Source organism: Podarcis liolepis (assembly GCF_965112155.1).
Source record: "Podarcis liolepis genome assembly, chromosome: 10".
NCBI lineage: Eukaryota > Metazoa > Chordata > Lepidosauria > Squamata > Lacertidae > Podarcis > Podarcis liolepis.
The window spans coordinates 72747803-72766520 of NC_139562.1; the positions used below are offsets into that span (position 1 = coordinate 72747803).

At 43.8% G+C, this 18718-nt stretch overlaps 1 protein-coding gene across 5 annotated transcripts in view; it reads left to right on the forward strand.

The window, feature by feature from the left end:
* Positions 1-18345, forward strand: part of FAM107B (family with sequence similarity 107 member B) — a 130639-nt gene extending 112294 nt beyond the window's left edge. For all 5 annotated transcript variants that reach the window (XM_083464234.1, XM_083464235.1, XM_083464236.1 and 2 more), the window contains 3 exons: positions 1269-1452; positions 12596-12749; positions 13656-18345. In XM_083464234.1, coding sequence (XP_083320360.1) covers positions 1269-1452; positions 12596-12749; positions 13656-13772 — 455 coding nt within the window. In that variant the 3' untranslated portion in view covers positions 13773-18345. The remainder of the gene's footprint in view (positions 1-1268; positions 1453-12595; positions 12750-13655) is intronic.
* The last annotated feature ends 373 nt before the right edge of the window (positions 18346-18718 follow it).

Sequence of the window (18718 nt, forward strand, 5' to 3'; positions counted from 1 at the left end):
TAGTAAAATGTCCTCCATTTTATTTTATTAATGTTTCTTTCATGGTGTTTTGGTCAGATGCATTTTAGGAAAGATGTTGATTCTATTTCAAGAGAGAGCCGATGTAAGAAATGTAAAAACATTGCTTTGAGATTATATTAGTATATACGCAAGCTAAAATAAAATTATTATTTATTAAATTTGGATGCCACCCTTCATCTGAAGATCTCAGGGTGGTTCACAGCATAAAAGTACAAGGTAAAAACACAAACTACATAATAAAAACAGGAACAAAAACAAACCAATAACCCCCCCCCCCACACACACACACTTCAAAGGGTATAGGATGTTAATCAGCCCAAGGCCTGGTTGAAGAGCAACGTTTTCGCTTGGCACCTAAAAATATATATATAACGGAGCCACCAGGTGAACCTCCCTAGAGAGATCAAACGGGGAGCCACTACAGAAAAGGCCCGTTCTCATGTTGCCACCTTCTGGACCTCACCTGGAGGAGGCACACAAAGAAGGACCTCAGATGAGCATCACAGGGGCCAGGTTGGTTCATATGGAGATAATAATGGCGTAAGGGCCTTTGTTCTCCGGGTTTGCAGAGTTGTACCTCGGGGTTGGCCGGGTTGGCCCCCACCAAGGGCACAGGCTGGGTGTGTGAGCAAAAATTGCAAAGAAAGACAGAGCTGGCAATTGCCATGGGCCCAAGGGACGGGGTGGCGGCAGCGGCTGATGCAGCTCCTTGCCAAGGGTGCAAGGTGGCCAAGGGACGCCTCTTAAGGTTTGCAAGGGATAGAGGTGCACATACGGCAGCCACATACTTCGTTCCGTGATAGACAGCCTCTGCTCTGTCATCTCCCCTCTCTGCTCCCAAATGAGCCAAATGGCCTGGGGTCTCCTACTTGCCTCACGCTCTAAATACCCGCAGGCCTCTGAAGGCAATACAGGGTTTTGGAAGAAGCTTATAGGAAACATAAACAGTTCCTATGGTGGCATACCCACCAAGTGCCCAGGGCTCAGGATTGCTGCAAAGTCCATAGCATTTTCTGTGGGGAAGCGACTTCTCCCCAGGCTCCGTGGTCTTGAGGAAGAATTCCAAGAGAAAGTCCCCAGCATAATCCTCTGCCATTTGTTCCCTATTGAATAAATTAATCCTTTTAAAAGCTCAACTAGTTAATAGGCCAGGTGGCAGCTCAACCCATATGAGAGGATATTTGATTCACCTTTTCTTGTTGCTAAATAACATGGATTGAGCCAAGGATGTTTTCTGTGCCTTACAGATAACTCAAGTGAGGATTCTGAATCCAGAGAGCCTTCTCTCATTCCCCGAAATATAATGGCTGAACCAGATTACATAGATGAAGACAATCCTGAGCTAATTAGACCCCAGAAACTAATTAATCCTGTGAAATCATCCCGAAATCATCAAGATCTTCATAGAGAGCTCCGCATGAATCAGAAAAGGTAAGAAATAAGGTGGTAAATTCTGTAGCTAACAGAACTTTAATTTCCAGTCACGAATGAACAGGCACCTTAATCCTGGGAATTAGCAACTGTCCTTGTGCCCTTTCAGCTAATTCTTAATTTGAACTACAACTGCTGTTGGGGGCACAGTATATTTAGGCTTCTTCCTTCAATACAGACCCATGAATGTTTGTGGCTGCACAAAGGAGTTGTATTGGGGAGGGGAGCACGAGCCTGAGTCAGGCCCACTCTCGATCTCCCCACGGCTCATCTTTGGGGTGAACTATTGGTTTGGCGGGCATGTTAGTGGAGTATGTGTGTGTACCCTACTATTTCATAGAAAAATACCAAAGTGGCTTGCAATAAGACATAAAACCATGCAAGAAACTGTACAAAACTTGGGTGCAGCTATGTCATTTAACATACACTCCACTTCCCTGAGCCGTGAGAAGTGCCAGGGTTCCTTCGTAAGGAGGAAACATAAGCCGCTTGACATAAGCACAGGTTGCATGCAGGCACCGTGCAACACCACAGCTGCAACTCCACGGCCTCATGAAGATCCTGTTGCCACCCGTGAGGCAGTTCCATCTCTCTCACTTCCTCGCCTTGACTCTGCCAACAATCTCTTGGTCCCCTTTGCTTGGGGGAGTTCCCTATCTGAACATTTCAAAGTGGCCCAGTATGACGGAGCAGCTCCTTGGCACTTCAGACATGGGCGGAGGATCCTGGGCAATCGCCACTCCTCTTCTCTAAGCCAGGGATGGCCTTAAGGCAAACCTATGGCATTTGTCCTCTTCACTGATAGCAAAGTCCAGAACAGTGCACATTTTGCTGCATCTTTGAACGTGCCCTGGAATACGGGTCCAGTAGGCCTGCAACTTACACAGGGGTCACATTCCATGGATCGCACCTAAAGCCAAGACCGCACAGAGTCAGGACCCATTCAATTCCATGGTGGGTGGGTTTACCAAAGTCATTTCCCCCAGAACCTCACCCCCTTTTAATTTTTGAAAACTTTTTGCCACACACATAAAGCTGAATTCGCACAAGCTAAGTGTGTGCAAGTCGTGGGCTTTCTGAATATCTCATACAGTCAGGGAGTCATTCTCTGGAAAAATAGGAGAGACTTCTTTGGCATAAATCATACTATTTATAGCATTAATCTAAAAAGAACTATGAGAGTATTTTCAAGGGAAGAAGATTGGTCCAATGTGCAGTAGGAGCAGTAACTCTCAACCCCCCTTAATCAAAGAAGCATATTTGAGAGAAGATGAAATGAGACAAATCCATGAAGTTCTATGTTGTCTGATCCTTCCTTTTATGTCTTTATAATTTAGTTTCATGGGGCGTACTGTGACCTTACCTCCAAGTTAAGCTTCTTTAATAAAGTTTACTTCTGTAGCATCCATACTTGTCAGGCTGTTGACCGTTCATGAAACTGATATTCTTCTAAACATCATCTCAGTTGTCGCATGGTGAGAAAATCAATAGCAAGACCTTTGAAATTCTGTTCAGTCTGCAGAAAGTGTATGCTTATTATAGAGACTCAACATTTTGCTTGTGGAATTTGATAGGACTTGGTTTGGTAGGACTATTTAAAACAGGAAACAAAAAGAGTGTTTTTCTTTTTGAACAGTTGTTTAGTTATTTAGTCGTGTCTGACTCTTCGTGACCCCATGGACCAGAGCACGTCACTCCTGTCTTCCACTGCCTCCCGCAGTTTGGTCAAACTCATGCTGGTAGCTTCGAGAACACTGTCCAACCATCTCGTCCTCTGTCGTCCCCTTCTCCTTGTGCCCTCCATCTTTCCCAACATCAGGGTCTTTTCCAGGGAGTCTTCTCTTCTCATGAGGTGGCCAGAACTTCAGGATCTGTCCTTCCAGTGAGCACTCAGGGCTGATTTCCTTCAGAATGGATAGGTTGGATCTTCTTGGAGTCCAGGGGACTCTCAAGAGTCTCCTCCAGCACCATAATTCAAAAGCATCAATTCTTTGGCAATCAGCTTTCTTTATGGTCCAGCTCTCACTTCCATACATCACTACTGGGAAAACCATAGCTTTAACTATACGGACCTTTGTTGGCAAGGTGATGTCTCTGCTTTTTAAGATGCTGTCTAGGTTTGTCATTGCTTTTCTCCCAAGAAGCAGGCGTCTTTTAATTTCGTAGCTGCTGTCACCATTTACAGTGATCATGGAACACAAGAAAGTAAAATCTCTCACTGCTTCCATTTCTTCCCCTTCTATTTGCCAGGAGGTGATGGGACCAGTGGCCATGATCTTAGTTTTTTTGATGTTGAGCTTCAGACCATATTTTGCACTCTCCTCTTTCACCTTCATTAAAAGTTTCTTTAATTCCTCTTCACTTTCTGCCATCAAGGTTGTCTCATCTGCATATCTGAGGGGTTGATACTTCTTCCGGCAATCTTAATTCTGGTTTGGGATTCATCCAGTCCAGCCTTTCACATGATGAATTCTGCATATATGTTAAATAAGCAGGGAGACAATATACAGCCTTGTCGTACTTCTTTTCCAATTTTGAACCAATCAGTTATTCCATATCCAGTTCTAACTAGCTTCTTGTCCCATAGAGATTTCTCAGGAGACAGATGAGGTGAGCAGGCACTCCCATTTCTTTAAGAACTTGAGATAGTTTGCTATGGTTGACACAGTCAAATGTGAATTTTGAGCAATGTGTTTTGAAGAGTTAGCCAAAGGCAAACTGTTGTTTGCTGGGAAAGGACACTGTATTTTTCAACATTCTGGATCAAATCTGATTTGGTCTTGTAATCTTACATTTGTATCCTACAGTTCAGAATGAAGATGGCAATCTTCTGGTGTCCATCTGCCTGTTCCAAATGTCAAGTTAAAGGAAATCTTTCCCTGATCTGAACCGTCCCCCCACCATGAGGGCCCCCCAAATGGCAAGGCGGCCCTTTCCCCCCATCTCCTTACCTGGGAGAACGACAGGTGAGCATTCAAGGAGACCTGGACACCTCACACTGACTGAGCCCTCAGCAGCTGTTACTGGTCGAGTGGGCTGCAAACTGGGATGGCTTTTTAACTCTCCAGTGGAAGTTTAGGTGCTTCAAAGTGGACCTGTTCACACAAACCCTAAAGGAAATCTGGGGAAAGACAGCCAAAGTAGTTTTGGAAGCCACATCTCGGCTGAGAAGCTCTTGGTTCTTGGAGCTGATTCCTCTTTCCACAGTCCTTCCTTATTTGCTTCTTCTGCGCCAGGGCCTGCTGTCTCGCCTGTCTCCACAGTGGATCTAGCTTGTCACCTGGGGTTGAAGTGGTGTTGTTGCTGTGCTTGTTACATTTATATTCCGCCTTTCCTCCAAGGAGCTCAAGGTGGTGTACACAGTCCCCCCCCCTCCATTTTATCTTCACAACAACTCTGTGTTGTGAGGTTGAGAGGCTGTGACTGGCTGAAGGTCACCCAGTGAGTTTCACAGTCAAATGGGAATCAGCGTCCTGGCCTCCCGGGTCTTAGTTCCGGGCTGCAGTGATGCACTTGCTTTGAACACGCACAAAGCAGTCATTGCCTGTATCAGATGCCACCTGCCCCCCACATTTTCATGGACTTCAGCTTCGGTTACAAAGGAGGGAACTGGCTCCTTCTGCGTCTGGGAGGGCCCATCAAAGCCTGACACCTTTCCTGGAAAATAGGGTCCAAGGTCTCCCTAGTGAACCCCTCTCCACAGTTGTTCAAGCGCAGGTTCACAGGGCAAGGGGGAGACTGCAGCAAGGAGGAGGAATGCAAAGGGTTCCCTTTCTGCCCTAATTTTGCATCCAGTATGTTGCCGGCCTTGAATTCAGATCTACCCAGCCACTAGTAGTTCTTCCTAAAGAGTGATCAAGTTGACACAGAAGTGGAAGACAGAAATCATGGATTTCCTATTATAAAGCAGCACTAAATTTTCCATGGGGCACATTTCTGTTGTTCTAAAGTAAAAGGTAAAGGGACCCCTGACCATTAGGTCCAGTCGTGGCCGACTCTGGGGTTGCTGCACTCATCTCGCTTTATTGGCCGAGGGAGCCGGTGTGCAGCTTCTGGGTCATGTGGCCAGTATGACTAAGCCGCTTCTGGCGAACCAGAGCAGCACACGGAAACACCGTTCTAAAGTACTTGATCATAAAAAGACAACTTATTTCCCCCCTTTGTCTGTGATGTGAATGTTAATAGCATGTTCTTTTATAATTTATAATAAAGCAAGGAAGGGGATAAAAGTCTGAGTGATGACTGTGATAGCCAGAACAAGTAGGTTTTTGCCTATTTAATCTTCATGGCCAGTGTGACATTTTATCTTTCTGTCTGTACCACACAATTTGTCAAGTTGGGCAAATCTTTTTATCTCCTTTGGCTAAAACTCTCTTAAAAGCCTTATTTTAACACACAAAAGTATTATTCAAAGGAGTCTGAAAAGTACACTCTTTTCAGTGCCAATATAGTAAGAGAAAGTTGGCAGTGAGTATGCCCTACTTTAATTAACGGGATTAAGCATCAAAGCCCAACTACCACCTTGGAATTTTTTTATTAAAGACCCAGGGAAACTATTTTAAATTCAGTTTTCATTCAGTTTCAAAGCAGATTCAGGTGGAACTGAACTGCATCCACATAATAGCATAAAGTTCTTTAAGTAATCCGGAGACTTTTGTTTTCCCATACAAAGACATCCAATTACACAGTAAATCTCTCTTCAGTGCTTCCATTTTTCTTATTAACAGCAGAGTATATAATTCTAGATTTCCCCTAGTTTTCATTGAAATAGCAGTTTGTGGAGAAGCACATTGCATACTTCTGGTACTAGGCTTCCTTTTTTAATTCTTGATTTTTATTTTAAAGGCTGCTCTATGGAGTGTTTTTTATAATAAATTTTTATTAGTTTTTAACAACATATAAACAAAATGGTTGATGGATAACAGTCATCAGGATGCTCATTTGAGTATTTTAGGAGTACCAAGCTTAAAAAAAATTGTCCACATCAGATATATTATTCAAGGCATGTACCCTCTTCGTTTGTTTTTTGGATAGGTCAGTTGTCCAAACATTCTGTCACCATCGTGTGATATTCAGATGTTCAAGTCCTTTCCAATTCTGTGCTGTAACTAATTGCCAGAAGAAAAGTCTGGAATCATTGAATCATAGAATTTTAGCGTTGGAAGGAACCCCGGGGGTCATCTAGTCCCACCCCCTGCGATGCAGGGATCTCAACTGGATCAAACATGACAGATGGCCCTCCAACCTCTGCTTCAAAACCTCCAAGGAGGGAGGGTCCACCAAGGGCCAAGGGAGTCAGTTCCACACTTCTGACAGCTCAAATTGTCATAAATAATTCCTTAATGTAGTAAAGCAAGGAGATCTTCCTTAAAAATAGTTAACGGACCCAAACTTGGATTGCACAGTACTTTCTGATTTGCAATATTACTTATTACCAGGAATACGATGCCTTCCCAGAATGGCTGTGCTAGTTCCCGCGTCTCTGAAGCTGCCCTTGAGCGCCACCTAGTGACAAGCACCCCGGGTGGAACATGCATCTCCCTCTCTACAAACCGACTTTGAAGCTCTGGGAGTTGGCTGCTCTTGCAGAGATGCCACTTGGCTCAGGAAGGCTGCTCTTGGGCTTCCGGGACTCAGGGAGGTCACACATTAGGGATTGTGCTACCAGAACCACTCATAAGGCCGGCTTTTCAGAACAGGATTACATAGCATTGGTTTCCCAGAATATCATGGAAGATCAGAAGTTAGTCAAATCACCTAGCTTCTATCATAGTGGAAAATAAAATATAATACTGTGTTGTTGTTTAGTCGTTTAGTCGTGTCTGACTTTTCGTGACCCCATGGACCAGAGCACGCCAGGCACTCCTGTCTTCCGCTGCCTCCCGCAGTTTGGTCAAACTCATTTTAGTTGCTTTGAGAACATTGTCCCACCATCTCGTCCTCTGTTGTCCCCTTCTCCTTATGCCCTCCATCTTTCCCAACATCAGCGTCTTTTCCAGGGAGTCTTCACTTCTCATGAGGTGGCCAAAGTATTGGAGCCTCAGCTTCAGGATCTGTCCTTCCAGTGAGCACTCAGGGCTGATTTCCTTCAGAATGGATAGGTTTGATCTTCTTGCACTCCATGGGACTCTCAAGAGTCTCCTCCAGCACCAGAATTCAAAAGCATCAATTCTTTGGCAATCAGCCTTCTTTATGGTCCAGCTCTCACTTCCATACATCACTACTGGGAAAACCATAGCTTTAACTATATGGACCTTTGTTGGCAAGGTGATGTCTCTGCTTTTTAAGATGCTGTCTAGGTTTGTCATTGCTTTTCTCCCAAGAAGCAGGCGTCTTTTAATTTCGCGGCTGCTGTCACTATCTACAGTGATCATGGAGCCCAAGAAAGTAAAATCTCTCACTGCTTCCATTTCTTCCCCTTCTATTTGCCAGGAGGTGATGGGACCAGTGGCCATGATCTTAGGTTTTTTTATGTTGAGCTTCAGACCATATTTTGCACTCTCCTCTTTCACCTTCATTAAAACGTTCTTTAATTCCTCTTCACTTTCTGCCATCAAGGTTTTCTCACCTGCATATCTGAGGTGATTGATATTTCTTCCGGCAATCTTAATTCCGGTTTGGGATTTATCCAGTCCAGCCTTTCTCCATAATCCAGCGCATGTTTGCAATTTGGTCTCTGGTTCCTCTGCCCCTTCAAAATCCAGCTTGCGCTTCTGGGAGTTCTCGGTCCACATACTGCTTAAGCCTGCCTTGTAGAATTTTAAGCATAACCTTGCTAGCGTGTGAAGTGAGCACAATTGTGTGGTAGTTGGAGCATTTTTGGGCACTGCCCTTCTTTGGGATTGGGATGTAGACTGATCTTCTCCAAACTTCTGGCCATAATACTGTAGGTAAGATTATAAGAGAACGCCAGCACCCGTAAGGCCTTTCCCAACAGAACTACTTACTGAAGGACCATCCAGGCTGGAGGGGAGAAGAGTCAGTCCTGTGCTGCCCCCGCCCCGGCTGGCCGGCTGATTGACCTCATTATCTTATTTATACAGCTTTTATTCATTCTTATTGTCACAATGTTTTTAGCTGTTTTTTTAGGGTTGCCTGGAAAGCAACATATAATTACATACATTAGAGTAAATATGCATCAGTATGTAAATGGCATCAGTGAAGCAAAAAACCACATCAAGGGCTTTCTTGTAGCGGAGGTTTAGTGACCTATTTCCTAAGTCCATATAGAATCATAGAATCCTAGAGTTGGAATAGACCACAAGGGCCATTGAGTCCAGCCCCCTGCCAAGCATAGGTAAAATAGATCGTGCACTATAACCTCTTATTATTTTTGCCTAGTAATTTTGGTTTTCAGGGTGTCTCTAACGATGACACTCTTTCTTTATATTTCTGTAAAATACTTGCCTCTTCTTTTTTGAAAGGTAGTGATGTTGCTGTCTTTTGCTGCCTAAATAAACTCTTTCCCTCCCCAAAACTCAAGGAAGTGAGGATTTTGAAGATCATTAGGGTGCACGCTTCTGCCTTTACAGAAAACGTTGACAAACTCCAAATGCGTTCTGCTCGTTGACAGAGCCACTGAAATAGGAAAAATGCATAAACATTATGAAGATTCAGTCATAAGCCGTTGTTCAAAAACTATTTCTACCAGAGCAGTAATCTTTAAATTTCACATTGGCTTTTGAGAATTGGACATGGAACTATTATGGGTGTTAAGAGGGCGCATTCTACAATGCATGCTCAGTTGCACTGCACTACTGGCCAGATATTTGAGGCGTTGTCTCATCACTGTCGCTTTTGCCTAGAAGAAATCCAGCACTTCTCTGAAACTCTGTGATACAGGGTGATAGTGGAAGTGATTTATAATAGTGGAAGTGATTTATATTTGGGGTGGGGGAACTAACTTGTTGTTTCAGTTCTTCTAATTAATGATAAGCTTCCAGGGAGTCACAGTCTGAATCTCCGCGCTAGAGTAACCTAGCCAGTGTGGTGTAGTGGTTAAGAGCGGTAGTCTCGTAATCTGGTGAACCGGGTTCAATTCCCTGCTCTTCCACCTGCAGCTGCTGGCTGACCTTGGGCCAGTCACACTTCTCTGAAGTCTCTCAGCCCCGCTCACCTCACAGAGTGTTTGTTGTGGGGGAGGAAGGGAAAGGAGAATGTTAGCCGCTTTGAGACTCCTTAAAAAGGGAGTGAAATCCAAACTCCTCTTCTTCTTCTGTAGTTTATTGTCATGAGAGGTGCCTCTTTCCCCTCCTCTCTTTGCTTAAAATATTACTCAAAATGTGTTCTTTCCTCACACAATGTATGCATTAAGTGTGCCACGGAAGCCCATGAGGATTTTGTATCTTGGGCTTTATTGCATCTTCACAATATTTCCTTACTTGTTCATTTTCTCTTTTTATGTGATCTTTCGCACAACATAAAAGCCACTTCTAGGAATCTAGAAAAAATGCTGTTGCAGCCCTGTTAACTTGGGAAATGGTGAGAGTTTCGTATTGATGAAATTTGGGGCAGTATAGTAGTATACAGATATTTCCTGCCATATAAAATTTAGCACAACTTGGCAGTATATTGATCGAAAAGCCGCAGTTCTCAAAAACCTCACACATACATTATGTAAAAGAACGAAAGTTTACTACCCCCCCTCGCTCGCTCTCCCCACCTCTTTTCTCCCCCAACCTTATACTGTATGCAACATCAAAGTCTCACATTGAATATGACTGATCTGTAGAAAGGACTTTATGAAAACAGAGATGATGTATGTACCTTTGTAACCCAGGAAAATCTTAATAAAAATGTTTTGTTTTGTTCAAAAAAGCCGCAGTTCCGAAGCAAACAAAGTACCACAGTGCAAAAGAAATGTTAGAAACCAGAAGTTCTAGCACTACAACTAGCACAACTAAGGCATTAAACCCGACATCTGAATGCAGCCTTGATTCCTTCCTTCCTTCCTTCCTTCCTTCCTTCCTTCCTTCCTTCCTTCCTTCCTTCCTTCCTCCCTCCCTCCCTCCCTCCCTCCCTCCCTCCCTCCTTCCTTCCTTCCTCCCTCCCTTCCTCCCTCCCATCACATGAGTTGAAGGTGGGAGCACAGAGTTCTTGTCACTGGGATCTTTTGCATTATAAACAAAAATGATGAAATGGGTAAAGAGTGATGGAGGTTTAAATATGTTAACAAGCTGTAAGATATATATTACGAAATCTAGTAAAATGGTATTTTTACTCTTGCTAAATATTTCATCTTGCCAGAAGCATAATATACAGAAATTGAACAATGCATAATATATCAAGTCTTTCGTGGACTCAATAGTAAAATATCTCAAGTAGCAATTTGGCTTTGAGATTATTTGAGGAAAAATTTGGGGAAAGTGGGCTGTTCTTCTACAGATGGTTCCAGACCTTGAAGCGGATTAAAAAAACTCCTTTAGAAACAGGCAAAGGAGGAGGCTTTGTGAAAATGTGCTCAGTATCTGGTGCTAAAGTTAATGTGCCAAACAACTACAGTATATTTTGAAGAGGCCATATATTCCTCAAGGTAAATGATAAAAATAGCAGTGAAGTGAAGGCCACAAGGGCTCATCTTTTTTAGCTTAGATTTTTTTCTTCTTGGCTTAAATGTTTTATTTTCATGAAGGAAATTTCCCATCCCTCTTCCAGGAAGGCTGAATAATTCAGATGATAGGACCCTGTTTCAGACTGCAGGGTGAAATAACGGTGGAACTCGCTTCAAAAGTGAGGTGGTGGGCGGGGGGAGTACCTGTGGTGCGGAAAATGGGGTGGCTGTGTCACAGTCCTTGCCTCCCCTTCCACACCATCTGTAATCGGGTCATTGTGTCGTGTGCTTCCAGTCTTCCCCAGAGAAAAGCACAAAGTGGCGTCATGTCTCAGGACTGGTCCCGATGTTGTGGCGAGGGAAGACTCGATGGGCATTCTGCCTGTAAAGCAGCCCCACGAAGCCAGGCTTTTGCTGCCTGGGGGGGTGGGGAGAGGAAGCTGGATGACGCCTTCCTTCACCAATTTGCTCCCCAATGTTCTTGATGTGAAATCAAGAGAATGAGCTAAACATGTCTCCAAGGACTGAATTGGGCTCCACGTTTATGTTGCCTGAAGATCAGTAACATCTTTTCTCTTTTCATAGGGAGCATGTAATGGCTTAACTTGGGAATTTGAGAGCAAGAGGGAAATGGAACCAGTATTTGATCGTTTGAAAAGACCTGGTGGACTGCTCTGTCCCAGGAGACTAGGGCCCTTCAGGATTTAACCTCCTTCCATTGGGCCTGTAAGACAGAGCTATCCGCCTGGCCTTTAATTTGAATTCAGCCTGATCTTTTATTTCCCTTCACTTCACTTCCCTCCCCCTCCCCTTTTATGAAGATCACCCACTCTGGGATCCCACAGCTAAGCCTCCCCTGGCCTCCTCGCTGGTACAAGTAGGACCAATTTAGCCAGCTAGCCCTGGGGATTATCTAATGCTTATTTCCCCTAAACTGATTTCTGAATTTTGGATTTCATTGTTATTCATGTTTTTATACTGTATTTTATGCTGCTTTTACAATTAAGTGTTTTAAATTTGTTGTTAGCTTCCCTGAGCCTGGTTTTTGAACCAGGAAGGGCGGGGTATAAATAAAATTATTATTATCATCATCATCATCATCATCAAAGTTTCATGTCTCCAAACATCTTCGGTGTGATTATCCGTATCCTAGATTGGGAAACTCCTCTCAAATTTGAACAGCTTAGCTAAGATGATACAGTCAAATGGAGAGCAACCGCACATGGCTGCAACATTTAGTCAATCAGTTGGATTGATCTAAAAACATGTTTCATTCAAAAGGTACTCCCAAATAAACCTATTTACAAAAACATCCTGTTGCAGACAATTTTTTAAAAAGTACTTACTGGTCTGGTTGCAGGTTATTTTCTTGGGCAGGATTGCTTTTTCTAAGGCTCTGCATGTTACAAATGTGTGCATATTATCTGAAAACAAACAATTTGTTAAAACTATTCATATGAAGATTTGTGCTGATTTAGTCAAATAAATGTATATGATCGCCTGATTTCTCACCAACTGGTGTCCTCTAATATAATGGGAATATGTCATGTCAATAAGTAACTCAACGCAGAACCCTCTCCCTTCTTTTGATAGGGGTCTTGCTCCTCAGAATAAGCCGGAGCTGCAAAAGGTGATGGAAAGACGAAAAAGAGACCAAGTTATCAAGCAACAGAAGGAGGAGGAGGCACAAAAGAAGAGATCGGACCTGGAAATAGAGCTACTCAAACGACAACAGAAATTAGAACAGGTAAGAGGGCAGGAAAATGGTATAGAATAGACTCGAGGAGCTTCTCTTCTCTTTATTATAAAGGTAAAGGGACCCCTGACCATTAGGTCCAGTCGTGACCGACTCTGGAGTTGCGGCACTCATCTCACTTTATTGGCTATGGGAGCCGGTGTAGAGCTTCCGGGTCATGTGGCCAGCATGACTAAGCGGCTTCTGGTGAACCAGAGCAGCACACGGAAACGCCGTTTACCTTCCCGCCGGAGTGGTACCTATTTATCTACTTGCACTTTGACGTGCTTTCAAACTGCTAGTTTGGCAGAAGCAGGGACCGAGCAATGGGAGCTCACCCTGTCATGGGGATTCAAACCGCTGACCTTCTGATCAGCAAGTCCTAGGCTCTGTGGTTTAAGCCACAGCGCCACCCGCGTCCCCTCTTTATTACAGATTTCATTAAAAATTATATACCAAAACCTCGAAGCGGTTTACAAAAAAGATAAAATAATAATATTATCTAGATCAGATTAATGAATTCAGTACCACAGAATGTGCTGGAAACTCTTTCAAAATATAAAAAGAAAATGTGATTGTTAGTTCCACAGCTGACTTTTGAAAACAATTGGTAATACTAGGTTTAAAAATTATAGGAGAAGATTCATGGAAGAGAAGTGTTGTAAATATCGATCAGGCAAGAGATTAAGGGAATGTGTTCTCATTCTCTCAGGGTGACCCTGGAAAGTTGGAAGTGAGGGACCAGGTAGTGAAATAGACCCAGATCCTCCTTGTGCATGTATGCTGCCATCGAGGCTGAGCCCTGCACATTAACAAAGTGCTGAATCTGGTTACGCTCGCTGCTTACAATTCATATTTTGAGAAATGCCACTCTGATCATTTCTTCCTTTTTTAAAATTGATCTCTTTTTGTTTTAAGCTTGAACTTGAAAAGCAGAAGATCCAGGAGGAGCAAGAGAATGCACCTGAATTTGTAAAAGTGAAAGGCAATTTGAGGAGGACAGCGCAAGAAGCTGCAGAAGCTCAAGACTCCTAGAAGAAGGGCCCTTTCAGACTTGACGCCATTTCCCCAGTGGCTGCTGCGGAGAGGCGACTGCAGGATCTCTCACCCAGTTGCCCTGGATCTGGGTGGAAAATGAGCTCGTACGTGGAGGTCAACGTCTGGAACATGTGCAGATGAATGATTGCACACCAGATAAAACTCGCCAATAATAATGTGGAGATCAGAGGATAAACAAGCAACCTGTTGTCAATTTAAAGTAGTTGACCCCAGGAGGGAAACAGATTTGCGTTGTTGACATTGCTTGCTTATTCCTGATCCGAGCTTAGAGGGCATCTCAGGCTAGTGTGTGTTATTATTATTTTGTATTTCCCACTTTGTGAAGTTCTGCTATGCAGAAGAGCAAAGTGTTCTTAAACCACTCCTTGTCACATTTTGTGTGGAAACCTTTCTTCAGAAATGACGCCCCCCCCCCCCCGCTCCACAGTCTCTAATGTAAATAGACGTTCCTTTAGACTTGAAGTTGGAGTTCTTTTGTCCTGCTACTTGTGTGTGGGCCAAGGTGTGTCTTATTGCCATGAGGGAATCTGTAAGAAATGAGTTATAGGAAAGAACTTAATGTCTTCTTCTGCCATTGAGCAGTTTAAGGGTGTTGGTCGCCTGCGCCTTTCTGGCCCACCGCGCATTCGTGGCGCTAGAATGCTCACGGATGAGTGGCTGGTTTTCTCCTCCAACCTTGCTAAGCAGCCATGCTGCTTTTACCATGTTGTTCTTCCTGTGCGATGTGCACTTGGCCATGTCTAAATTGCCACTGGCCTTTTGTTCGTTTGTTCTTTCCTTCACGGTGGTCTAAAGAACAGCATACTAGATCCAACCCTACACTGCAGGGGGTGGGGTGGCCTATGTTCTCTTGGCAGCAGTCCCCGTTGTGCTGCATGGACTTTGAAAAACAGTTTGTGGACCACTTTGCGGAACAGCATTCTGCTCTTCAAAGAAGAACACAAAATCTAAAACAAACTGGGCATGCTTGAACTCTCACAGGCCTTTTGGAGCCGAATTAGTTGTTTTAGGGTTCTTTGTGCTTTGGGCAGTTTGAAAACAAATCCCGCAGGCATCTGGTTGGCCCCAGGATGCTGGACTCGATGGGCCATTGGGCTGCTCCAGGAGGCTATTCCTACATTCTCAAATGGCTCTGCAGGTACAAACACTTGCAGCTGCTTCTCAGAGCTTGACTACAGGGTAGGATATCTAGGAGCTTGAAATCATTATGAATTCCATTGCCTGCCCATGCAGTCCTATACATGTCTATTTTGAAGTAAGTTCCACTGAGCTCATTGGGACTTCCAGATAGCTTACAACCCCCGACCCACTTACCACCAGGAGGCGTATATATTTTTTCTGGACGCATGACCCAGCTGGCCATTTTTATTTTTATCTTTTGGAAAGCTTGATTTCTGTGGTTCATTTCTCTGTTCAATTGATGGAAAACCACTGAAGCCCAGATGCAAAACTATATATTGTCAGTGGGGTAAGAGGGGGAGCCATTTAAAGGGAAAATGCCAATTTATTATTTTTCCTAGATTTCTATCCATCTCTTCCAGCTACGTTTAGCAGCTTTTACAATTACATTCAAAATCACTGGGCATGAGGCCCAGTGTACAGGATAGCCCATGATGCTCCAATCTGGATATGGTCCTTAGACATGTTTTTAGTTTTCAACACAGTCTGGAATCTGGGTGCTTTAGCTGTGGAAGCCTGCAATACTTGTGCATAACTAGAGACAAAAGAACCTAAAATATGGACATTCAGGTCCTCTTCTAAACACAGTCTCTGACCTTAGTGATTCCAGTACTCTTGTATGTGAGAAACGTATATAAATAATTATTGCATTTTTTGTTTGGGGTGTGCAGCTGAGCGATGCCTACTGCTGGAAACCTGCAAAGCTGGCTTTTCAGCAAAGGCCAAAATGGTTGTTGGAAAGATTCTCAAGATAGGTTCAGATCATACATGTGTCAGTAGCTGCAATTCAACAGCTGCTTACATCTACATTAGATGAGGATCATGTCCATCGGCTTGTTCTGGCAAGCTGAGCAAAATGAATCTTTCTTTTGCAATTATATCCAAGCAAAAAGCGTTTGTTACCAATACCAGCTTGTGAAAGTGATGTGTTCTGTCATTGCTGCAGGCGCTGGAAATTGGAAAAACAATTTCAGGACTGGTTCCTGGGGACCAAATGTTGACAAAGAGCAGCCTTGCCTTTGGCATAAAGCTTTTCAGGTTGTCAGGGCCCAAGCAGCTCTTCAGAGAATAAAATCGCATTATAAATCCAAGTCAATGATAAATAAGTTTTGCCAAGATTTAATTTACTTCTAATTTAAATCCTGACATGGCTTATTTATCATTGGCTTGGACTAACATTTTTGGAAGAGAGAGTGGATGTCCCTAATATGAAACCCATTAATAAAGCAGTGCTATTGGGTTGCTTAATGTTGGCCAAATCTGGGGTCTTTATTTTAGAAGCAGTGGCATCTTGGGCTGCTTTTGCAAAGCAGGCTCCTAAATGCCCAGTAGCTGCCTTGATTTCATGCCTTCTCATTGGTATGTAGATGGAAGTTGTGGACATTTCTAATCTCAAAAGAGGTCACAGCCCATGTAGTTGCACTGCGTCGGCTTTGCCACTGATTTCCCCTGCCTTAGCCTAACTTTCTGTACTGCCCTCGGGGTGGGAGGAGCACCCAGAAAAACCTGCCTTAATGCTTTTGTTTTATTTTTTAAAAATCTATATTTATTGGCTTTTAAGAACTTTAAAAAATAACCGTAACTGAAAAAAGATGACTGCATGTGAAATGTCTCCCTGTGTAGCTCCAACTGATGCTGCTCCCTGACCTTCCCCCTTCTCCCGCTTGCCCTTTCTCCTGCATTTCCTCCCTCCTTATGTCTACGCAAATTTGCCTCCTTTTGCTTCACCATGTGCTCAAGCTGCCATCGCTCCCACCTCCGTCTGCTCCCAAAGCCGCCAGCAGCTTACAAAGGCAATCTCTTCCCTTTGGCTTTCTCTCCTCCACTCCCTGTTTTTCCTCCCTTGTCGGGGGGGGGGGCACTCTGGCAAGGTTTTACCAGAAATGAGCGCCAATTCTGGTGCTGCTTATATTCTGGCAGCAGGGGGCCTGCAGGGGTTCTGTCGGGGGGGGGGGTTCTGCCACCCATGGCAGGGTCTTCACCCCCCCTCCTGCTGCCAAGACCACAGCGGTGCGCAAAGGTAGCCCTTCTCCTCCGCCTTTTCCAGGGGCTGTTTCCCATCCTCCCGTTTCCATTTTCCTCATTGTTCTTTGGTGCCTCCTCTTCCTCATGAGAAGCTGCAGTTCTCTTTGTCCTTGGCATTTCTGCCTCTTTCGCCACAGAAACTGAGAAGCACGTGGGATGGACACCCCCATCTCCCAGGAGAGCCTCCTGCAAGGGGTCTCCTTAACGCTCCAGGTAGCTGCTGCATGTTTCTCAGGCTGGCTTTTTTATAGATAATCAGGAAGACTTCGAGAGTCCAGTTCCATTGCAAGCTTCTGGCTCAATAGGTAAATCAAGGTGTTCAGAACAACTTGGGAGTAATGATTCCAAAATGAGACAGATGCATTTTGGCCCAAAGCCCTCTGAACGTGATAGAGAGAAGCCCTAAGATCATAGCATTGTAGGACAGGAGGCCAAGGCTCACCTAGCACAGCCTCCTGAAATGCAGGAATCTCAACACATGGTTCCCTATCCAGTTTGAAACCAGACCAGACCCTGCTTGGCTTCTCAAATGTCCTGGCAGGTTTATTGCTGCCCTGCTCCATCACTGACCTCTGAGTCAGACCTTTAGCTGAATGCACAGAGGAACCTCTCTGGTCCCAAGTCCTTGTGGATGGTGGGCTCAGTTGCCTTCTGAGGTAAGGAGAGGCGTTTCCTATAGTGCTTGAGGGGACCAGCCCTGCTTTGTAGATACAGCACGTATGTAGTAATCTTCGGGGAGGGGGAGAGTAATACTACTAAACTACTAGTAGAATGTGAACCTGCTTTAGCCCATATCAGAAGTCTGCCAGACTTTTTGTGTAGGAATCCAGAATCTTGTTATGTGTTGGTATGATGGACCTGGCAAATGCTGTCAAATTGCTTGAACTTTTTCCCCTTTTGTTTTTCCTTAATTTGTGGAGCTGAATTAACAGTTTTCACAACTGAGATTCTGTTCACCTTTCTACCTTGGTCTAAATCTTCAATCTGCTTAATATTTTCAGTTGTGCTACCTTGGTTTGAAAATGCCGGACTCTTTTTACAACTGATGAATGATTTTAACTGATGAATGCTTTTAAAACCTGCTTTATTTTTAGCAAGTTAAGATAGCAAATTAATATTACCTCCCTTCTCTTGGAGTGGAGTTAGTCTCTTTTATGTCTCCATTTGTTTCTGTGTGTACATATATAAATATTAAAAAGGGAGCCTTAATGGGATTTGTTTTCATAATTTAATATTTTTTGTATTTGCTCTTGCCTATTGGTTTTTAACAAAGTGTTACAGAATTGAGGATGGAATTCTTAGAACCAAAGTTAATACTTAATAAAAATCTTCTACATGCTTGGAATATGCAACTGTGTGGGTGTGTGACCTTGGTCTCCGCTGCATTCAACGCTCTCTTTAGTCACTTCACATTGAATTTTGCCTCTTGCAGGGAATAATGCCAAGGTCACATTGACCTTTCAAATGACTTCCATGGCTATACACATACAAGGTGTAATTGACTGATAAAATTAGTTTGGCAGAGGCTAGTCTCCCAACTTCCTTGCATTTAGAAGTCTGGAGCAAAGATTTTTTTACTCTGGATAGTGGAGTCTTAAATGACGTTTGTTCCACTTCTGCCATCTCTCAGCAAATGATGCAATGCTGAGCTGCAGCTTCTGTCTGTGTCCTCTGACACCCCAGTGGTCAGCTGAATGCACTTGTTCAGGTGAGATGTG